Consider the following 19,121-nt stretch of genomic DNA (forward strand, 5'->3'; position numbering starts at 1 on the left):
GTAGTGATCAATACCTTGCGTTGATAGGAATACTGAAAAAGAAAGAAAATAAAAAAGCATATACTTAAACTTCAGTGAGGTAAATTTTTAATAATAGTAGTAGCAATATTTAAACTGTGCATTTGTGCTTTTGCTTTTTGAGTTTTCTAGACTGAAGCGTAAATGAGTTGGCAGAGCGCAGCGCTATGTCGTGTGCTACCAGGAGTTCGCGCGCACGATGGACGCAACAGGAACGCACTGCCAGCACTTCTTAAGTAGCGAGCGCGACAAAACCGTGAACTGGTTCTCAGGGACACCTTTTAATCACAACGCGGCAAATATTGTAACCTGGTGCCAACTAAACAGACTACACATTAATACTGCCAAATCTATCTTCGCCGTCTTCTCAGCTAAACAAAAACATATCTCAGTTTATCCATCGCTAACATTTGCTTCCACTGTACTTTATCCTACTGACAGTGCACTGTTTCTTGGCGTCATATTAGATAAACACCTGAAATTTGACGAGCATGTTTTATCCTTAACAAAGAAGACAGCATATGGATTTAGAATATTAATTAATGTTCGCAATTTCTTTAATATGAAGACACACATCTTCCTCTACTACGCTTTTATCCACACGCATATTAATTATTGCATATCATCATGGGGAAACACGTATCCCGCACATTTGTCTCCACTACAGCATACCCAAAATCAAGCAATTCGCATTATTACACGTAGCAGCTACACATCGGAAGCATCTCCATTGCTCAGATCTAATGGCACTTTATCGTTACAGAAACTAAATGAATACTCACTTGGAATACTTGTTTATAAATCTGTTAACGGAAAGCTCCCGTTCCCTATAATTACTACCAGCCAGTATCCATATTCCACGTCTACCCGTTTCGCTTCTACCAACAGCTTTTTACTACCAAAACCTAGAACTAATTATGGTAAATTTACTACTAATTTTTCAGCCACACTACTTTGGAACTCATTACCATGTCATATTAAGATATTCTCTCATTTTTACACATTCAAATCAAACCTTCGTAAATTTTTGCACTCGATATAACAATTTGATCGTTATAATTATATTAATAAGTGCTTTGTGTCGTTAAATATCTTACAGCGTAAGCTAGTGACAAACATAATATGGTGTCTTTTGTGTTTGCATATAGCTGCGTTGTATTTATATATCCTACTCATTTGCAATGGGAGGTCCCCTGTACAGTCTGATGACTATGGGACCTCTCTCTGTATGTATGTATAATCCCCATTTGTAACCTGATTATTATGCAAACACAGAACTCTCTCAAAAAGCAAGCTCAAAGCATGCACAAAAACTTATGATTTCGTCGCCGCCACGGAACCCGAAAAGCACGTCAATTCGCCACAAAATCTCAAGCCTCACCCCCCCCCCCTTCTTTTTATTCAGTGCCATAAGAAAATTCATGCAAATAATGATTGACATGCCAAATTTGATCCACACATATCATGTCCTCTCAATGCTCTCCACAAGCAGATACAATATGACACTTAAAGAAAAGCATTTGTAAACGTACTAAGAAAGAACGAAGTGTTAATTAGGTGGGACAGCCTGAGATTCCATGTAAACACTGCTTGACCGAATATGTGCAGCAGCTCGTTTGTCCGTGTTCTGGAAGGGTGCCCTGATCAGCCGCTTCAATTCATCCGGCATAAAGCATGCTCCAAGGGGGCCCCTACCATCAGCCCATCAGTCCATGACTTCTCTGAAATTAAAGCGAAGCAGGTTTTTGAGCTCGCAGAATTTCCTCTTCGTGGCCACATAGAGGGAAGAATTCTTGCATCCGATGAGCAGGCAGGAATGTCAAATATGTTAACAGCTTGGTCAACAACCTTAATTCTCAAACACTTGAGCTAGTTCTTCTGAAAGTGTGGATGCAATGTCTTCCATGCCAACCACACTTTTGACAACATGCCGAAGCACTGAGTTGAGGAGGCTGCCCGCAGTGTCTAAGTAGCTTGTGATTGGCAAGACATCTAGCCTCTCTATTGAGCTACTCTATGTGGAACAAGCAACGCCGCAGAGCTGCATCGAGGCCCTGCTTATTTTCTGATATTGACACCTCACTCAAGAAATCCAAGAGGTGCTTTCGTTGACTGTCCACCTACTGGCAAAGGGCAACCCTTCCAATCCAACGGATCCTCGACGCGACTTCCTCAAGTGTAGTACGTCCATGAAACCACACACCTAAGCAGAACAGTTCAGGGGCCATGTAGAGGCAGTTGTTGTGATGTATTGCTGTCTGCACTGGGATGGTCTCGATTGCGTGCTGGTGGTGTGCAGGAGCGACGCAGCAGTAAAGCTCACAAATGTGGCCTACGGCACCCACCTGCCAGGCTGCTTGCTCAGTGCAGCTGACATCAGAACTGTCTTTGGCTCCATCTACCATTGTCTTCAGCAAGGCGACCAGCTCTTTCACGAATTTGCTCACTTGCCACATAGGGAATTGGAATGGGCTCCCATATAAGCAGTGTTCTAGTGACGACATCTGCTTCCTGCTTAATGGTGGCTCTCCAAACACGACGGCGTTGTGCATATCATGTTTCATAATAGCTCTTGCTTGCAGAAGGATGTTCTGGCTCTGCTTGTTAATGCACAGGGCCTCTAGGTGAGAGACAAGGCTGTAAAATCCAGTCTTCTCAGACGAAAGGAAGTTCGTCACAAGTAACTGGTTGTGGAAATTAAAGAGGCCACTGGCCGGATAGCTGTGCAGACGGCTGCCGTCGCTAGGTGCGGCAGGTTTGAGGCAGCACTTGGCAACCGTGTCGAAAAACTCGGTACCGATCACACTACCCATCGCCCTAATCAAGTCTACACCGATAACGTCGTGCGCTCGCAAACGGTTTGTTAGGAAAGTAAAGAGCGTTGACAAATTCGCGAGCACGTCCTTCACGAGCGGCGCTTTCGACTCGTTAAACTCGACGCGAAACCTCGAGGAATCCAGCGATGTGACGATGGCGGACTCGTACTTGACCATCGGTGTGACGATGTCAGCCAATAGCGAGCGGCCGAATCGGGACATTTTCTCGCAGAGCTGTCCTTGCCTCTGAACAGCTTCCACAAGCCTGGCGAACGCCTTCGCCTCTTCCTTCTGGACTGTGGCAACCGTAAGCTCAGTCACATGAGGCGTCCGGCCCACTTTCCAGATTATGTAACGCTTCCAAACCTCTGACAGCTTGTAGATGAGCCGTTCACTACGAATAATGTGCTCCGTGTGCAGCGCGTCGACGAGCTGCATCTCAGGGCGGCCGCCTTCGAGCTCGCTCACGACGCTACCGACTTCCTCCAGAAGCTGTGAACAGGCCAGGAGATCTTCCGACAGGAACTGCGCCTCCGCCTCTTCCAGCAGTTCGTGAAGGCGCGCATAGCGAAGTATCTGCGACGTATCTGCGACGACTGCGTCTCGATGCATGGCAGCCAACTCGCAAGAGAGCACCTCGAACTCGGTCGTGGACTGCACTAGCCGCGGCTTGGCGTGGTCCTCGATATCTTTGAACACCTCTTCCACATCTTCGACAGCTGCCTTCAGGCATCGCATCAAATGCTCGGCGTCTCGGTAGTACGTCAAGAATATGTCATACTTGAAAACCAGCTCTTTCTGCATGTCAGTCTTCAAGTCGTCGATCTTGCGAGACAGTCGGGACACTGCAGCCTTAAAGTTACCCTTTTCTAACGGCTCCTTAGGTTGTAGGACTTCCGCAATGAGCGACATGATAGCTAAAAACACCGACGATCGAAAGTCAAGGAAGATGATGATGATGAAGCCTCAATCAATGGCACTAAACGACTATGGGGGATAGGCCACGAATCGGGTGGTAATATGATTGAATAAATAAAAAAAATGGTTAATAAATAAATAACAGAAAAAAAATAAAATAGATGTATTATCCAAGATGAAAAATAAACTGTGAATGCATAAGTAAAAGTAGCGATCAATACCTTGCGTTGATAAAAATACTAAAAAGAAAGAGAATAAAGAAAGCATATACTTAAACTTGAGTGAGGTAAATTTTGAATAATAGTACTAGTAATATTTAAACTGTGCATTTTCGCTTTTACTTTTCGAGCTTTATAGACTGAAGCGTAAATGAGTTGGCAGAGCGCAGCGCTATGTCGTGTGCTACCAGGAGCTCGCGCGCACGATGGACGCAACAGGAACGCACTGCCAGCACTTCTTGAGTAGCGAGCACGACAAAACTATGGACTGGTTTTTAGGGACACCTTTACTAGCCGACTATATCAATTTTCCTTCTTTTTTCGCCCTTCGTTATCGGCTCGGACATGACTCGCTCGCCGGCGTGCTGCCGCTATACCTGCGATCTGCTCCACGGCGCGTCGCGTGATAAATGCAATGGAACTTGAAATCGAACATTACGATATACCGGCCCTGCATTGTCTGCGCGAAGTAAAATCTCAGAGTGTGGTGCTGACGGTGCGCCCTGTGCCGTGAAATTGAGGAACAAAGTGTGGCACTCCCGGGAACTAGAGAAAAAAGGGCAGCCAAATAAGAGATCTCCACAATATCTTCCCATCCTGACTGTATAGTTTTACTAGCCGAACGAAGGAAGCGCTGAACCAGCCTAGGTTGAACCCTTCTGATTGCTGAACGGTGATCTGCGAGCTATTCACGCTGGCGATAGCACTGGCAATTCGATCTCACCATGCAAATATCTCCATGGCATTGGCTTTGAAGCGGAGGTCACGGGAAAGCTGACCCAGCCCTTCTACTGGCCAACACAGTAATTGTGAGAGCAACTTTGTGGACAGTGTCGGCAGCAGAGATCTAGGCCATTCCTACGAATGCTTCGCGTCCGACCGACCTTTAGGAGCTGCAGGCAGGTGGCGATGTACCGCAGCGCGCAAGATTCCTTCATCTGCGTGTAATGACCACTGGTACGTTTGCACCCGAGTCTCCTCCATTTGATAGCGTAGCCTGCAAAAGGTCTACCTGGAAAGCCGGCAAGGGCGGTGCAACTCATTATCCGTCACTTCGAACGCGTATCGCACTTCCAGCCGTGGTCGACACCGAAAGAGCAACGCCAAGCAGCCGACAAAGGCAAGTAATAGCCTCCGACGCAACCGACGCACGCGCACGCGTCGCCCGCGTGTCTCCGGGCTCGTGCGACTGGCTCGCGCGGCCAGGGTCGCAAGTCAACAGCGAAGCCACAGCAACGGAACCCAAAGCGGACCATCCCTTCGCCGGTTCCTACGACCGGTTCGCTTTGAAGATGATTTTCATAAATTGCGATGGTAGTGACTACAGTGACGGGGGCCCGGTACTTTAACATCTGCACTACAGTGGCGAGGCCCGGCACTTTAACATCTACACTATAGAAACGGGGTCCGGCTCTTTAACCACATTGACATATGACAAAAATACGAACATATATATGGACATGTTGATATAATAACGGTAATCGAGGTCCCATGACCGTGATCGTATATGACAAAAGGCGGAGAAGAGCGTTATTGCGATTTCGTTAAGTTCCATGTTTGGGGCCCTCCTGCATACACGATACATTTTTGTTGCACATTAATATTTTCTCAGCGATCAAATCTCGATACATCTTGCGTGAAGGTTGGGCTGAAAAGTGGCTTCTTCGTAGCGCGTAGCTCGTGAAGAAATGTTTAGGAATTTCTCCCAGAATAAGAAGACAACAAAAAAAATATTACTTAGTGTTTGAAACAATACAAGTTGTTAGGCTTACATGAGAAAATAATCAAGCATGGCAAAAAATTTTTTGCATGCAGGAGGGCCCCAGACTTGGAACTTTGCGAAATCGCAAAAGTAGCATGCTCCATTTCTTGTCACATAAAACGTTTTCCCAAGAAAACTAGAGCGTTTCATGCACATCTAAGGGTTATTCCTTTGTATCAACATATTCGCCCATCACATATAAAAATTCCATAGAAAACAAAAAAAATGGTAATGGGACTTTGATTAGCGTAATCTGAACACGCCAATATTGAGAAAACTTTGCATAATTTCGAAAATTTCACACAATTCCGACAAAACCATACCTTACTTTTTGGCGTAGACGTGGCAGACACACATTTAAAGTGCAGCCACTTCAGGCACGCGTCACACCCAATGGCGTTATCATGAACCCTTTGCCGACATGCACTACATGTCCAAAAACCATGATTACGCTTCTGAGTAATTGTTGCAGTGAGCGCGGCCCACCCATCATCGGTAAAATAGTTCCGGATTTCACCTATCTCAACTCTGTCGTCCAGAACTGCTGAAGGAACTTTCTCAGGGGCGACTTCAATTTCTTTTGCACCAATCTTGTGTCCCCTGATAGCCTTTGGAGACATGCAACAACATACCCTCCAAAAAAGCACAAAATTTTGGCAAAGCACTACAATCATATTTATTAGCTATAAACCACTGATATGGTGCCTGTATTCTTGCTTGGCGTTCTCTTCTTTGCGGTTTGATAATTTATGTAACTGGTGATAATTTTTATACATGGGGCCCTATAACGTAAAACTATTCCAATATGTTTCTATTTCAATCTCCTGACGTCAAATTTGCGTAACCACTGACGCAAGCACCGGGCGGTCACCCGCAGGGTTGTCTGAACAGACCAATCAAACGCTCTCCTTGTTCACAGGAGGTCACTTTTGTTTGCTTGAAAAACGAACAACATTGCCTACACTGAGCGGCTTGTCGTATCTAATTGGCTGACAAGAGACGAGGAGAACGCTCAAGTGGAGAGGGATTCACTGGGGCAGAGCCAGTGCACTGAAAATCGATAACCGGATGAAGAGGGTGGTGCCGGCGTCTGCGATTGGTCGGCTTCCCCTTACTTAGCTTGTGGTGGCTGGTCGAAAATCCCGACGGCATGCAACGGAATCTTAAGAATGACGCTCAACCTGACCCTCAGCAAAGAAGAGTTGACAGAATGAGGTGGTTAACGTGCCGAAAGGGCTCGAAAACGTTACACAGCCACGCAAGAAGTTTTATTATACGCAAATACACCCATGCTCTCCGGCAGGTGCGAGTAGCCGGCGTCTCAGCGATCGGTGGCAGCCATCTTTTATTCCTTTCGGAACGGGGAAGCCTGCGGCTATTCCGAAGAAAATTCAGTTTTGTTCGGCATATTAATGCATCTTTATCGCATACACGTCACTTTGACGCGGTGAGTTTGTGCGGTTTTGTGACGTCGCGTGACAGGCAGGTGAAGTGGGTGCAGCCCGAAAACTTTTTACCAGTAGCCAAGGGCTAATGGCGAAAAAGGGTCGAATCAGAAATGACTGTTTTTCTTTTTTCTGTCAAATCATGCATAATCAGTGCGTACACATCATATCAGATGAGGAGGTATCGCGGTTTTCGTGACCTCGCGTGACAGACAGATGAAATGGGCGTGGTCGAAAAAAGTTTTTGACCAATTGTGGATGGCTGATAGCAGAATTGGAATAGAAAAGTTTGGAATAGTTTTACGTTATAGCGCTCATGCTGTAAAAAAAACTCTTTTTTCTGTTTTTAATGGGCTAATGTGTTGCATTCATCCTCTGCATTGATCCCCCTATGCTTGAACCGAATGTGTATTGTATTTCGCATCCGGACCCAACCACTAGCCTGCGGCTATTGGGTCCAACAGTCTTTTGCGTATGCACTGTAACACCTATGATGATGATGAGAAAGAAAGAAAGAAAGAAAGAAAGAAAGAAAGAAAGAAAAAAGAAAGAAAGAAAGAAAGAAAGAAAGAAAGAAAGAAAGAAAGAAAGAAAGTTTACTGGAATGGAAAGGGAACGGTACAAAGCGCATTAAAAAAAGGCATGGCATATGTTGATGCTTGTGTAGCACCAGGCAAAGAATACTGTGCTGGATTAAGAAAAAGAAGCAGCGGGTATTTGCTCGCTTAGAAGACCGATAAGCATCCAGGGCGATGCAACTTGAGAAATAATGATATTGAAGCTTCGAAGACTTTAGAAGAAAAAAAAAGAAAATACTGAATCATCGCGACGGCACAGCACAAGTCGCCGTATAGACGTCGAAGTCCCTATATATAACGAAATTATTTTTGAACAGCTCTGATAGTGTACATGCAACAATGGTTGCTTGCGTACAGTAAAATGCTCATATACTGCGGCATAAAGATCACGGCACGGTGCGAAAACGCTCTCGCAGCGAAAGCGAAACATTGTGCGCGGACATGCATGCAGACGCGCAGTCGGTCACCGCGAAACCGTGCGATCGCTGCATTGAAGCTTCATTCTGTGATGCTCCATTTGGTTATACATACGGCCCACTATAAGAACATATTCCACATAGTTTTCTCTCGGCGATTGCTACCTTTAACGCAAGAAACCGGTTCGGGGGAATCGATCGCGGCGACCACGCGCACTGTCCCAGCTTACCGTACGTACAGTAAGTAGGTAAAAAGCGTCTGTAAACCATTATGTGCCTTCTGTTTGTCCAAGATTAATATTTTAAAGGTAAGATGATTCTGTCATTTCGAGAGTACTTGCGAAAAAAATTGGCTGAAGGCTTAGCTTGGTTAAGCCTGGAAGATTGCGAAAGCAATACCCTTGGCTGCACCTTGGTTCGGCTGATGGCGTGGACATGGTTGCCCTTTGTTAAACTCATGGCTATACATCATCCGACATAGCGCAAGGCAGCGCGCCGACCACTGCGAGGAGCCGAGCTGTAGCCCCATTTATCCTCCTAGCGCGACGTCACACCAGCGAGCGCCCTCTCTCGGTAGCGCCGCCGCAGCGGCGCGCAAGGCTTCGCCTCCACCATCGATGCCGCGAGCTGGGGCCCCGTCTCTCGGTCTGGCATGACGTCACACAGTCACGTGACGCGCAGCAGTGTAAGGAGGCGCCACGACCACCGATGGGCCGAAAGTGCGAGCACTGTATTGCTTTCGCAATAAAATGTAATAAAAAATTGGAGGACGCTTAAGCTTCGCCTTCAAGAATGGAACGCGACAGCGTTCCCGTCGACCCGCCAAGGGGTGTAAGACAATGCGCTACGGCGCAGCGATCACTTACGAGGCGCCCCGCATCGGACACGGTGAGCGTCGAGCAACGCAGTGTTCGGCGCGGCAACGAAATGTGCGCCTGAGCAAACGGCACGAACCAAAGAACTCGGTGTCTCGGAGGAGGAAACGATCTACGCCAGCCGAACGTCGTGATCGGCACGGGCAGAGAGATAGATAGATAGTAATCTAAAGAAAGGAACGGCGCTTGAGTCTGCAACCCGTGTGGGAGAACGGCGAAGCGTCGTGAGGGGAGAGGGAGTCGGGGCATGCGACGCGCCTGGCACCGGTCCGCGCACAGCCGTGGCGCGCCACCTGTCGGGGCAGCGCCGTACATTGAGAGGAGAGGGTCTTCTGTGTTTGCCGCAAGATGGCTCTGCGTGTGCGGTAAGCACAGAAGAAATGTTGCGGAAACGTACTGCACTACTCATGTAAATGCGACTTCCGTAAGTTATATGCTCGTAATTACCGATATACACCACAGTATAACTTTCTACGGCACGTTTCTAAGGCAACACCGCATTCACTAGAAGCGCTTTTGTACTTCTTTCAAGCATCGAACTCGTGGCTGAGTGCAACCAACACCAACATGGCTCAGTGTGATGACTGAGCTAGCGAATTTTAAGCGATTTTAGCCCTGTGACTGCCAACCAATGGCAGAGATGTTGTCGTGACCGTTGTCTATTGTTAAAATGTCTTGTTTTGTAGCCTTGTTGCCATGTCGGTAATAAAGACAAAAAAAAACTCGTGGCTGAGTGGTAGCGTCTCCGTCTCACACTCCGGAGACCCTGGTTCGATTCCCACCCAGCCCATCTTCGAAGTTGCTTTTTATTTATGAAGTGCCTGCAGTGATTTATCGCTCACGGTCAACGCCGCGGACGCCGACGACACCGGCTTTTCTGCGACACGAGCTCCTTTACGCTATCGCGTTAAAATGTCCAGGAGAGCTCCCGCGTAGTATGTTTATTTAGCGCCGATAGCCAAACCTATGCGGAGCGCGCCGCGTTATTCCTCAGACTACGCAAGTGAGGCGCTTCCGACAGCTGGCGACTCCGTAAGTCCTCGCCCACAATACCGACATCGTTTGTAATGACGGCCCCGGCACTGTAGTGCTGATGTTAAAGTACCGGGCCCCGTCACTGTAGTCACTACCAATTGCGATACCGCCCCGCTGCCTCTGACGACCTGTGACGTAACCAAAATTTTGGCCAACCAGGTGAGGCCAAACGAACGGTTCCCCAACCGAACCGTTATAAGATTCGGCCCCAGACCACGGTGTTCCAGACCATAGAGTTTCGTACAATAATTACTAGAGGGAACTCTGACGCTAGTGTCTACGGGAGCTTCAATCAACCTTTTTAGAACTCTAAAAACGTTAGCTTCAATGGGAGCGGAGCCAGCATGGGAATTATGGGAAGTACACGGATTTGCCTAAACTTCGTTCTTCTGGCTTCAAACGGCTTCGTGACTTTGTCAAATAGTAATTTTAAGCAATGTACCACGTAATAAATAATTATTATTGAAATTGTCTGACGGCAGTATTCGAACACAAGACCTCTGGTACAGAAGCCCGATATTGAAACAATTACGTCACGGACGCATGCATTGACTGACGATATGAAACACCCTTATGAATTTATCGCGGGCAACCCAGTGCCTTGAGACGCTTGCGCGTTTCGATTTGGCTACCTTGACAAGCTCACTCGTTGCAATTAGTAGCAATTGTGCGTGTTTGCAGCGTCTTATGCACTTCGAGGAGTATAGATTGCTCTGAAATTTACGACAATGAAGGCATATAAAGCGTAATAAACAAAGCCCCAAGAACGTCTGAATCCCGAAGCACGAATATCAGACAAATCCATGTATTTCCCTTAATTCTCATAGTAGCACAACAATTGCAGCGCCAAAGCGTCAAAATTCCGTCCTGTAGGAAGCTCTATGTTACAGACGCCTCGAAATGCGTTCCATTACTTGGCATCGAAGCTGTCTCCAACTGTCTCCTTAGTTGTCTGCGTAGACTGTCTCCAATGCTAGCGAGAATTGCAACACACCCGTGATAACACAAACCAGCATGGAAGCCAGTAATACCAGGTAATACGGCCATGCTGCTAGCGTATGGACAACTTTCACGGAAAACTGCTGCCGTGGTATGGTATGGTCGATCCTTTGCCCCGCAGGAGGTGCGACAAAAGAAAGTTGATGTTACTACAATAATTCCTCATAAAATGTGACAGGCTTCTGCGCAAGCACGGAGGAAGGAAACTAAGGAGAGGCCCTGACGTCACTCTTTGTGAAGCTAAAATGAAGCCGGAAGTTCGCGTTGCTCATGGTGTTGCTCCGCCTATCGGGCCAGCTCTCCTCTCTTGTTTACATTTCTCGCGAAACCACGCCGCGCTGCGCGCAACCGTGCTGCTCGGACGCGCGCGCTACGCAGCAATACTAAGCAATCGTTAGCATGATTCCGCGAAAGAGGGCAAAATTTCCCGCGGATATTCCTTCGTCCGTTGTCATTGCTGTGGCGCGGTACATTGCGTACAGCGTCGCATGCGCGTTCGTTTCACGAACTTTACTTCCTCCTGTCCCACCTGGCCACAGCAACATCTGGGAGAGCACGGTCCAGATAACGTAGCGCAACAAAACACGACCACCGCAACCTTGCCCGCACGGCGCCTTTGCCACGGTACGAAACCTACGGAGCAACACTTGTGAGCACACAGAACCAAAACAAAGCCGCCATTGTGGCTCGAAAGGCGTGGCCGCTACGGCAAAGAAATAAAAAATCAGCAAAAAAGATGAGACCATACTACGTCACTGCCTCCACACTTTTCTCCTAGCGCGCGGAGCGGGTAGGGCCTCTCCTCAGTTTCCTTCCTCCATGTGCGCAAGCCTATTTTTCCCAGTGACTCTAGGCAAGCCCTCTCAACTTGCTCCAAGGTTGCATTACGCAAACCCACAGGTACGGGCGCAATAGTAAGTTGCAAAAGTTTCGGCTATATGCTGCTGTTGTCACACGGCAATCCTGCAAAGTTCAGAAAAGCCTCTGTTGTTCTGATGGTTACTGCGGAGCTGCAATTCTCTTCAGTGACATTAAATTGAAGTTACTTTTGCCAGCTAAGTGACCAGACTTTAAAGCCGAATGGGTCATCAATCACCTGTAACTATTATATCATCACCATCATCAGCCTGTTTTATGTCCACAGCAGGACGAAGGCCTCTCCCTGCGATCTCCAATTACCCCTGTCCTGCGCCAACCGATTCCAACTAGCGCCCGCGAATTTCCTAATTTCATCGCTCCACCTAGTCTTTTGTCGTCCTCAATTGCGTTTCTCTTCTCTTAGTACCCATTCTGTAACCCTAATGGTCCAACGGTTATCTAACCGGCGCATTACATGACCTGCCCAGCTACATTTTTTTTCCCTTGATGTCAATTAGGATATCGTCTATACCCGTTTGCAAGTTGACACTCACTCGCTCTCTTATCAAAACCGCTCTCTTTCTGTCTCTCAACGTTATGCCTAGCAATCTTCGTTCCATCGTTCTTTGCGCGGTCCTTACCTTGTTATCAAGCTTCTTTGTCAGTCTCTAAGTCTCTGCCCCATATGTCAGCACTGGTAAAATGCGCTGATTGTGAACCTTCCTTTTCAATGATAATGGTAAGGTAAGCTTCCAGTCAGGAGCTGGCAATGTCTGCCGTATGCGATTCAACCCATTTTTATTCTGTGAATTTCCTATAGCTTCCTACTAAATTTTTAGTAGGAAACTCTATCGTTGTGGTCGTCTGCCACCAGTGAGATGGCCTGCACAGCGCAAACACTCGTTCTTTGTTGCATCATGCCAACATATGCTTCATCATATAAAACTAACTTCATTCTTCTCCTGCACAGAAGTCAACTGAATACACTTTCAGATCGGATTATAGTTATTGGTTGTTACTGGCTCAAGGGCCAGGTGCGGCCAAAGAGCGCCAAGGCAATGTTTCAGATCTCGTATTATGCACAATCAGTACCTGCGCTGGTAGCTGTGTCTGAGCAGACAGGTCGGAATGATTGAAATGGGGGTGAGGAGTAAGCACATGTACTGCATGTTTTCTCCGTTTTCACTAGTTTCCTTGTATAAAGTGTTTTTTCCGCAATTTCTCCAAGCGGGGTATGATGTTTATTTAAGATCTTGCTGGTGGGAATTGACTGCAGGCTCTTAAACGCTAAGTCTTCATTTTTCTCATTAACACAACTCCCCAGCACGCACGCGACCTGGGAACTCCTCGTGCAGGTACGCACGCGCTTCGCACGAGCGTCACGCGGGCACCTGGCGTTCCATGTTCCACAGAAGTGCATCTCGGTCTCGGAGACAACTGCTTGGAGAGGCAGGACCTGTGGAAGTCTCCGTGTGTCTGCGATCTACCTGTGAGCAACAGACCATTCGCATCCTCTGTCATCTCGACAGCGAAGTGCCCATTATGCCTGCCTCGAAGCCACGCTCCAAACGCGTATTTGGCGAAATGCGATGTCGGCGCGATGTGGTCGAGCAACCCCGTCAGGGCCGCGTCGGCGGCATCGGCGGCTCTTCCCCACAGCCGCTTCATCCGACGCCGAGCATGGCAGCAGTGAATTTGTCCTATGTTGTCTCGGAGCACAAGGATCTGCAGGTATTTCTCATAATTTGTTCTGTTTAACTTTCACATGCAGAGAGCTTCCTGCGATATTGCTTGCCTCCCAGTCTTTGCTGACGGAAATAAGGTGTTTACACACAGCCCTCGCTTGGTTACTTATGTAAACATTGCAACCTCAGGTCGCAGTACAAAATTGTTGCCGTTACCTTAAAACTTGAAGATAGCGCTTGCTCACAAAGGAAACGATAACGCGCTCATAACGACGATATAGCTGTCAGCCAGACTGAGAAGCAACTTGTCGAACAGCTGTAATGTTATTGGTAATGCGTTGGCTCCTTTGCAGGCTACTGCGATGGCCCTGGACTCTGACGGACAATACGCCGTTTTAGCAGGGTTAGTATGGGTTACATATAATTTAAACACTAGTTTACTTGTGACATAAATTCGCGACTTTAGCAGGGAGTGTTAGTAGATTATTAGTATGCCAAAAATTGTCTAATATGTGTACCGTAAGATTTACTTGTATTTAAGTGTTGAAACAGAACAAAAAGAAAGAGAGAGAGACTAAAAGAAAGGCCGCAATGTTAAACTTGTTTGACTTTCCGAAAAAGTACCTTCACTCTAGATTACGTGGAGGTCGCGGGTTCAAATCCCCACCGCCGCGGCCTCACCCCGATGGGGGGCGGAATAATGCCAAGATACTGGACACTCATTTATGCTCACTTGGCGAGCACTGAAAAGGAAACCTCGAGCTTGAAGTGACTATTTTCACTGCATGGTTATTGCTTGCCCAGAAATTTGTGACAAATCTTGCTTGACATCTGCAGGCGTCGATATATTGCTCTTGTGAACTTGGACTCACCCGATATCACTGTCAAAAAAAATGTGCGCCAGAGCAAGTTTGAAGTAAGCACTGCAGAATGGAATCCACATCTTGCAGACACATTCTTGCTGGCTGTAAGTAACTGCATTTGTTCACGTTGCCATTTAAACGAGCAAAGCTTATATACATATTGACACATGTCGGATATTATGTCTTCCACTCGAGCCTTAAGTCTCTTGTGCAGTTATTTTAAGAGTGGTCACCAGCGTAGGACTTATGGGTTAAAAAGTTGTCTTGGCCACTTTCACATAGACTGAAAACAAATTATTACGCTGCACTAGCCTCTGTCACTGTCAGCGCTTCTTTTGTTGAGAGCTAGCCGGAATCTCATTTGCTATGTTTCAGTTGCATGCCACATGAAGGTAGCATGGTGACTTTTCTTTCATGTGGAGCCTTTTTACAGCGAAGCTGTATGTGGCTATGGTTCCATTTATTTTTTGCGTTCGTGTGTCAACAATAAAAAAGGTGAGCGTAAGCTGATCCAGGATATAGTGCAATACTGGGCCCACGAGCGGCAGAAGGTGAAGCAGGCTTCAAGCAGTCCGCCTCTAATAATAATAATAAATGAAATAAAGAAGTCAAGCTGCATATTTTTTGTTTGTGCATCAACAATAAAAAGGTGAGTGTGGATCCATCCCGGAGATAGTGCTATCCCGGGCCGACCTATGGCAGAGGTGAAGCAGGCTTCAATACTCCTCTAATAATAATAATAATAATAATAATAATAATAATAATAATAATAATAATAATAATAAATGAGATCAATAAATCAAGATGCATTGTTTCAAGTCGATGGTTATTCTGGAATAGTTTGTGAACAGCTCATGGACTCATGAGCAGGAGGCCATGACACTTGCCATGTACACAAAGGATAAAATGTATGTACATCCATACGCCCTTGACTCGCGAGAGGAGAATGCCGCTGACTGTGGGGATGTCTGTGTTGTACAAACGAAAGACAAAATTGTGATACCCACTGTGTATGTATCTCCGGGCGCCCCGCCTAGTGTGATATCGAGAAGTTTCCATAGGTTTAGGCTGTGATGACAGTATCCCTGTGATCATCGTTGGAGACTTCAGTGTGGACATTTCAGAACTAGACAAGAAATCTTTCACTCAGTTTGTGCTAGAAGAGTTTGGTTTGAAGTGCCACACCAATCCAAGTCGCTCAACTACTCAACATCAGTTGAGTATAGGTTTAACTTTGGCCAAAAATCTGTCTAAGGCTATTACTGAACCAATCAGTATATCACAGTAATCACAAAGCTATCATCACTACCATTAACAAATGATGAAAATTATTACATGTACCCTTGTCTAACCCTGTGTGATGTGCTACAGCTTCATTGGTCATCCACCTTAGGTACAGAGTGGAGTGGCTCTTTAATTTTTTTTTTTTTTAATAATCATGCATGCAACTTTTCATCTCGTAAGCCTAGCTAGTTAAATGTGTTGTAGCAGTTGTGTTTACAGCAGTGGCAGTTGTGGCAAAATGAACGCTGTATTACGAGGATTTATATTTCTGACTACATAACACACACAGTCGCGAAAATCGAACTGAAATTTCATTTTTAGTTTTGTTTGTTTAAAATACTGCTGGAAAGGAACACTTGAACCAAGCGTTTGGCGTTTCGTTTTTAGAAACGAATTCACATACTAAATTGAGATATTGCTTCATGTTTCACAAATTCCGGAATACTCTCAAACGTAGTACGCCAACGCGGCATAATTGTTAGGGGCGTGTGAATAGTAACTGTTGAGCCTGACTCTAATACAAATTCAATAGCATCAAAAGCAAATTGAACAGAATATTGAATATCTTTCTAATAGTTTTTCAATAATGAGCAGCCTTTTTCACCGTAATATAAACCAATGTTGACTTCCCACTATGCATTAAATTATTAGGTTTCTGTCATTACACTGCCTATTATGAAGCGCACCTAATCAAAAGCTTGAATGGAGCATAATTAACAAATAAGCAGGATTTTTTGTAGCATGCGTGGTTGAAAATTAGTAGAATGCAGGTTTAAACAGCAGTCTTGTCAGGCTGTTAGCATCTGCGTATACTTTTGAGAATGAAACGAAATTGCACATTCCCTGCAGCAATGGCGGAGCAAATCACATTTTCTCTATTTGGAATGGCAGATGGTGCCACTATAGTAACAAGTAATGTTGCAATCGAGTGTATTCAGATTTCATCCCAAGAAAACACACAGTTGCAGCATCGATGAATAGTACCACACAGTACCCATTGCTAAATGTCATGTCTGCACGAAATTTGAGTGCAAATAATTGTGGTATACTGTAAAAGTTGGGCTTCTTTAGGCACACAGCGTGCTCTAGGTGACTTCCCATTCTTTATGTCCACATGTGGCAGGAGTGACATTTGCTTCATTTTTGCTTCAATTTCATGTTTGATTGTGCACAATTTGCAACGTTTAATATTCAAAAACTATTTCAAAAATATTCTCCTTTCTAAATAGTGGCTATTCAAACAGGACAATATCTGATTCATAATTCAAAAGGTTCAAATATCTGCATACCCCTAATAATTGACCACGAAGGAGTGTGGAACATGGGGGTCGTGAATGAATTCCTGCAGCCTGGGCATGTAGCTAAGAATTAAGAGACGCGCTTTGACTTGAGTGTATAACTACTACTGTGCATGTTGTAGATTCAGGTTGTGTGACGAGGATATTAGAAAATTGAATTTTTTGTTGCGGATTCCATATTCCATAAACATGTCACTGATTGTACATTTACATAGAGTCATGAAATACATAAAGTATTTGTAGCAGTGATGTTTTCTGTCTTCAGCTAAACATACTTGGTCACATTCCTAGCATATCCGAATAGAAAGATATAGTCCTTGTGATACAGAACACTATGCATCTTCGAAGCTGTACACTAAATGCTTTGAAAGCATTATTCATGCACTGGTTGGAGAGAGAGACAGGGGGGAGAGAGAGAAAGTTTTTTAAAGAAATGCAGAGAATTCTGCTGGTGTAAGTGTAAGTGCCTACATGCTACTCTGCATAGGGAAGGGGATCGGGAACTTTCTCTTAGGAGAAGGCGGGCAGAAAAAAAAATCTAGAAAGTATAGTGTCATGGTATGTACAGGTGAGACAGAGGTAATGTTATTGATGTAAATAGGCTAGAGCTTGTCAGTTAAGCCAGTGAAGGCATTAAAAAAGAAAATAAAAATTTAATGTTTCTTTGCATTCGGAAAAGGCTTGGGACCTAATATGATTCCTACATCAAGTGATTCTTGGGAAGCAGGCCCCATTCTACTGGTTGGAAAATGTAACCATCTGATGTCATGTGTGGATGTACAGTTACTATTGTGTGTACTTGGTTAGAGTTCTCTCCTTGTAGGTTATTGTTTTTGTTAGTGCAGTAAACTATGATACTTATCTTCATAAGAAAACAATGTAAGATAGAGCTCTCGGCATTAACAGACAATTTTTTTTGTCATGTTGATTAAAAAGCTTTTACACCAAATTTTCAGTGCAATCAGAATGTGGAGCTTCTGACGTGGTGCAATGGTGATCTGCGATCAAAGCACACCATATTAAAGGCTCATACGAGGGCTATTAGGTAAGCACTTGTGTTTCCATGTTTCCAGTCACCACTTTTTACAGCGCACATGCGAATGCCTTGCACAGTTATGTGGAGCTTGCCCTTGAGACCATAACTATGTTACACTTCTTTCAGTGACATCAACTGGTCACCATTTGATGAAAATCTTTTCGCATCTTCGTCATATGACACATATGTCCACATCTGGGATAGCAGGTTGGATAATTTATTTTCCTACATTAGTTGCAGATTCATTAACTTCGGAGTGTGCTTGCAGGGACCTGCGGAAGCCCTACTTATCCCTGTCTGCAGTCAGTGAGTTAAAAATTCATTTAAGGTTCCCATCAGTCATATCAGGCTTGCTCAAAGTTTTCCTGTGTTTGGTACTGTGAAAGCCACCCACCTGTTTATGACAATTACACATTTTTAGCTGGCGCCAGCCAAGTGAAGTGGAACAAAGTTACACAGCATGTCCTGGCCACATCTCATGATGGTGACGTCAGGATATGGGACACACGGGTATGTACTTTTGTCATAGGTATTTTCCTCTTGTGTCCATTTTAGTGCTGACTTGTTGAGACACATGGTCATATCTGGTGTGCTGCTTGTATGCTGAGAATGTGGTGCTAGTATTTATATCTACTAAATTTTCTTGCAAGCCAATTAAAATGCACGTTTCTGTTTTCAGAAAAGTGGCAGTCCTGTACAGTACATAGCAGCTCACTCATCAAAAATTTACGGACTGGACTGGAGTCCAGCAAGTGAGCACCAGTTGGCAACTTCTAGTCAAGATGGAACTGTGAAGGTTGTATTTTAAGTCTTTAAAGCTTTGTAACATTTTCACCTGTTGTAATTCTTATCAGAACGTCAGCATGTGAACTGTCTTCAGAGAGGATATAAAAGTTAATAGGGCTTTGATGGTCATTTCATAGATGATGCTAGGAGAGCAATGCAAAGTCTGGTGGGTGTGTTGCTTAACTTGTGCCTTTATGGTCATAAACACTTACCCGCTTAGCAGTTGCTCCA

At 45.3% G+C, this 19,121-nt stretch overlaps 2 protein-coding genes across 6 annotated transcripts in view; one reads left to right on the forward strand and one right to left on the reverse strand.

Annotated features, from left to right (window-relative positions):
• Positions 1–1,429: 1,429 nt before the first annotated feature.
• On the reverse strand, positions 1,430–3,777 carry LOC135903158 (centromere/kinetochore protein zw10 homolog). Its single transcript, XM_065433568.1, has one exon. It carries the CDS (start codon positions 3,744–3,746, stop codon positions 2,139–2,141), a length of 1,608 nt encoding a protein of 535 aa, XP_065289640.1. The 5' UTR covers positions 3,747–3,777; the 3' UTR covers positions 1,430–2,138.
• A 9,522-nt stretch (positions 3,778–13,299) lies between these two features.
• The window catches only part of LOC135903121 (GATOR2 complex protein WDR59-like), a 95,993-nt gene continuing 90,171 nt past the window's right edge, over positions 13,300–19,121 (forward strand). For 3 of the 5 annotated variants that reach the window (XM_065433498.1, XM_065433499.1, XM_065433500.1), the window contains exons 1-8: positions 13,300–13,669; positions 13,977–14,026; positions 14,461–14,590; positions 18,025–18,113; positions 18,231–18,311; positions 18,373–18,410; positions 18,526–18,614; positions 18,784–18,900. In XM_065433498.1, the coding sequence (XP_065289570.1) occupies positions 13,340–13,669; positions 13,977–14,026; positions 14,461–14,590; positions 18,025–18,113; positions 18,231–18,311; positions 18,373–18,410; positions 18,526–18,614; positions 18,784–18,900 (924 nt within the window). In that variant the 5' untranslated portion in view covers positions 13,300–13,339. The remainder of the gene's footprint in view (positions 13,670–13,976; positions 14,027–14,460; positions 14,591–18,024; positions 18,114–18,230; positions 18,312–18,372; positions 18,411–18,525; positions 18,615–18,783; positions 18,901–19,121) is intronic. The other 2 variants (XM_065433497.2, XM_065433496.1) reach the window with 2 other exon arrangements.

The sequence above is a fragment of the Dermacentor albipictus genome, chromosome 1 (assembly GCF_038994185.2).
Source record: "Dermacentor albipictus isolate Rhodes 1998 colony chromosome 1, USDA_Dalb.pri_finalv2, whole genome shotgun sequence".
Classification (NCBI taxonomy): Eukaryota; Metazoa; Arthropoda; class Arachnida; order Ixodida; family Ixodidae; genus Dermacentor; species Dermacentor albipictus.

Excerpts from the sequence above, each read along its gene's own strand:
- LOC135903158 (XM_065433568.1), bottom strand. The coding sequence starts at position 3,746 with ATGTCGCTCATTGCGGAAGTCCTACAACCTAAGGAGCCGTTAGAAAAG.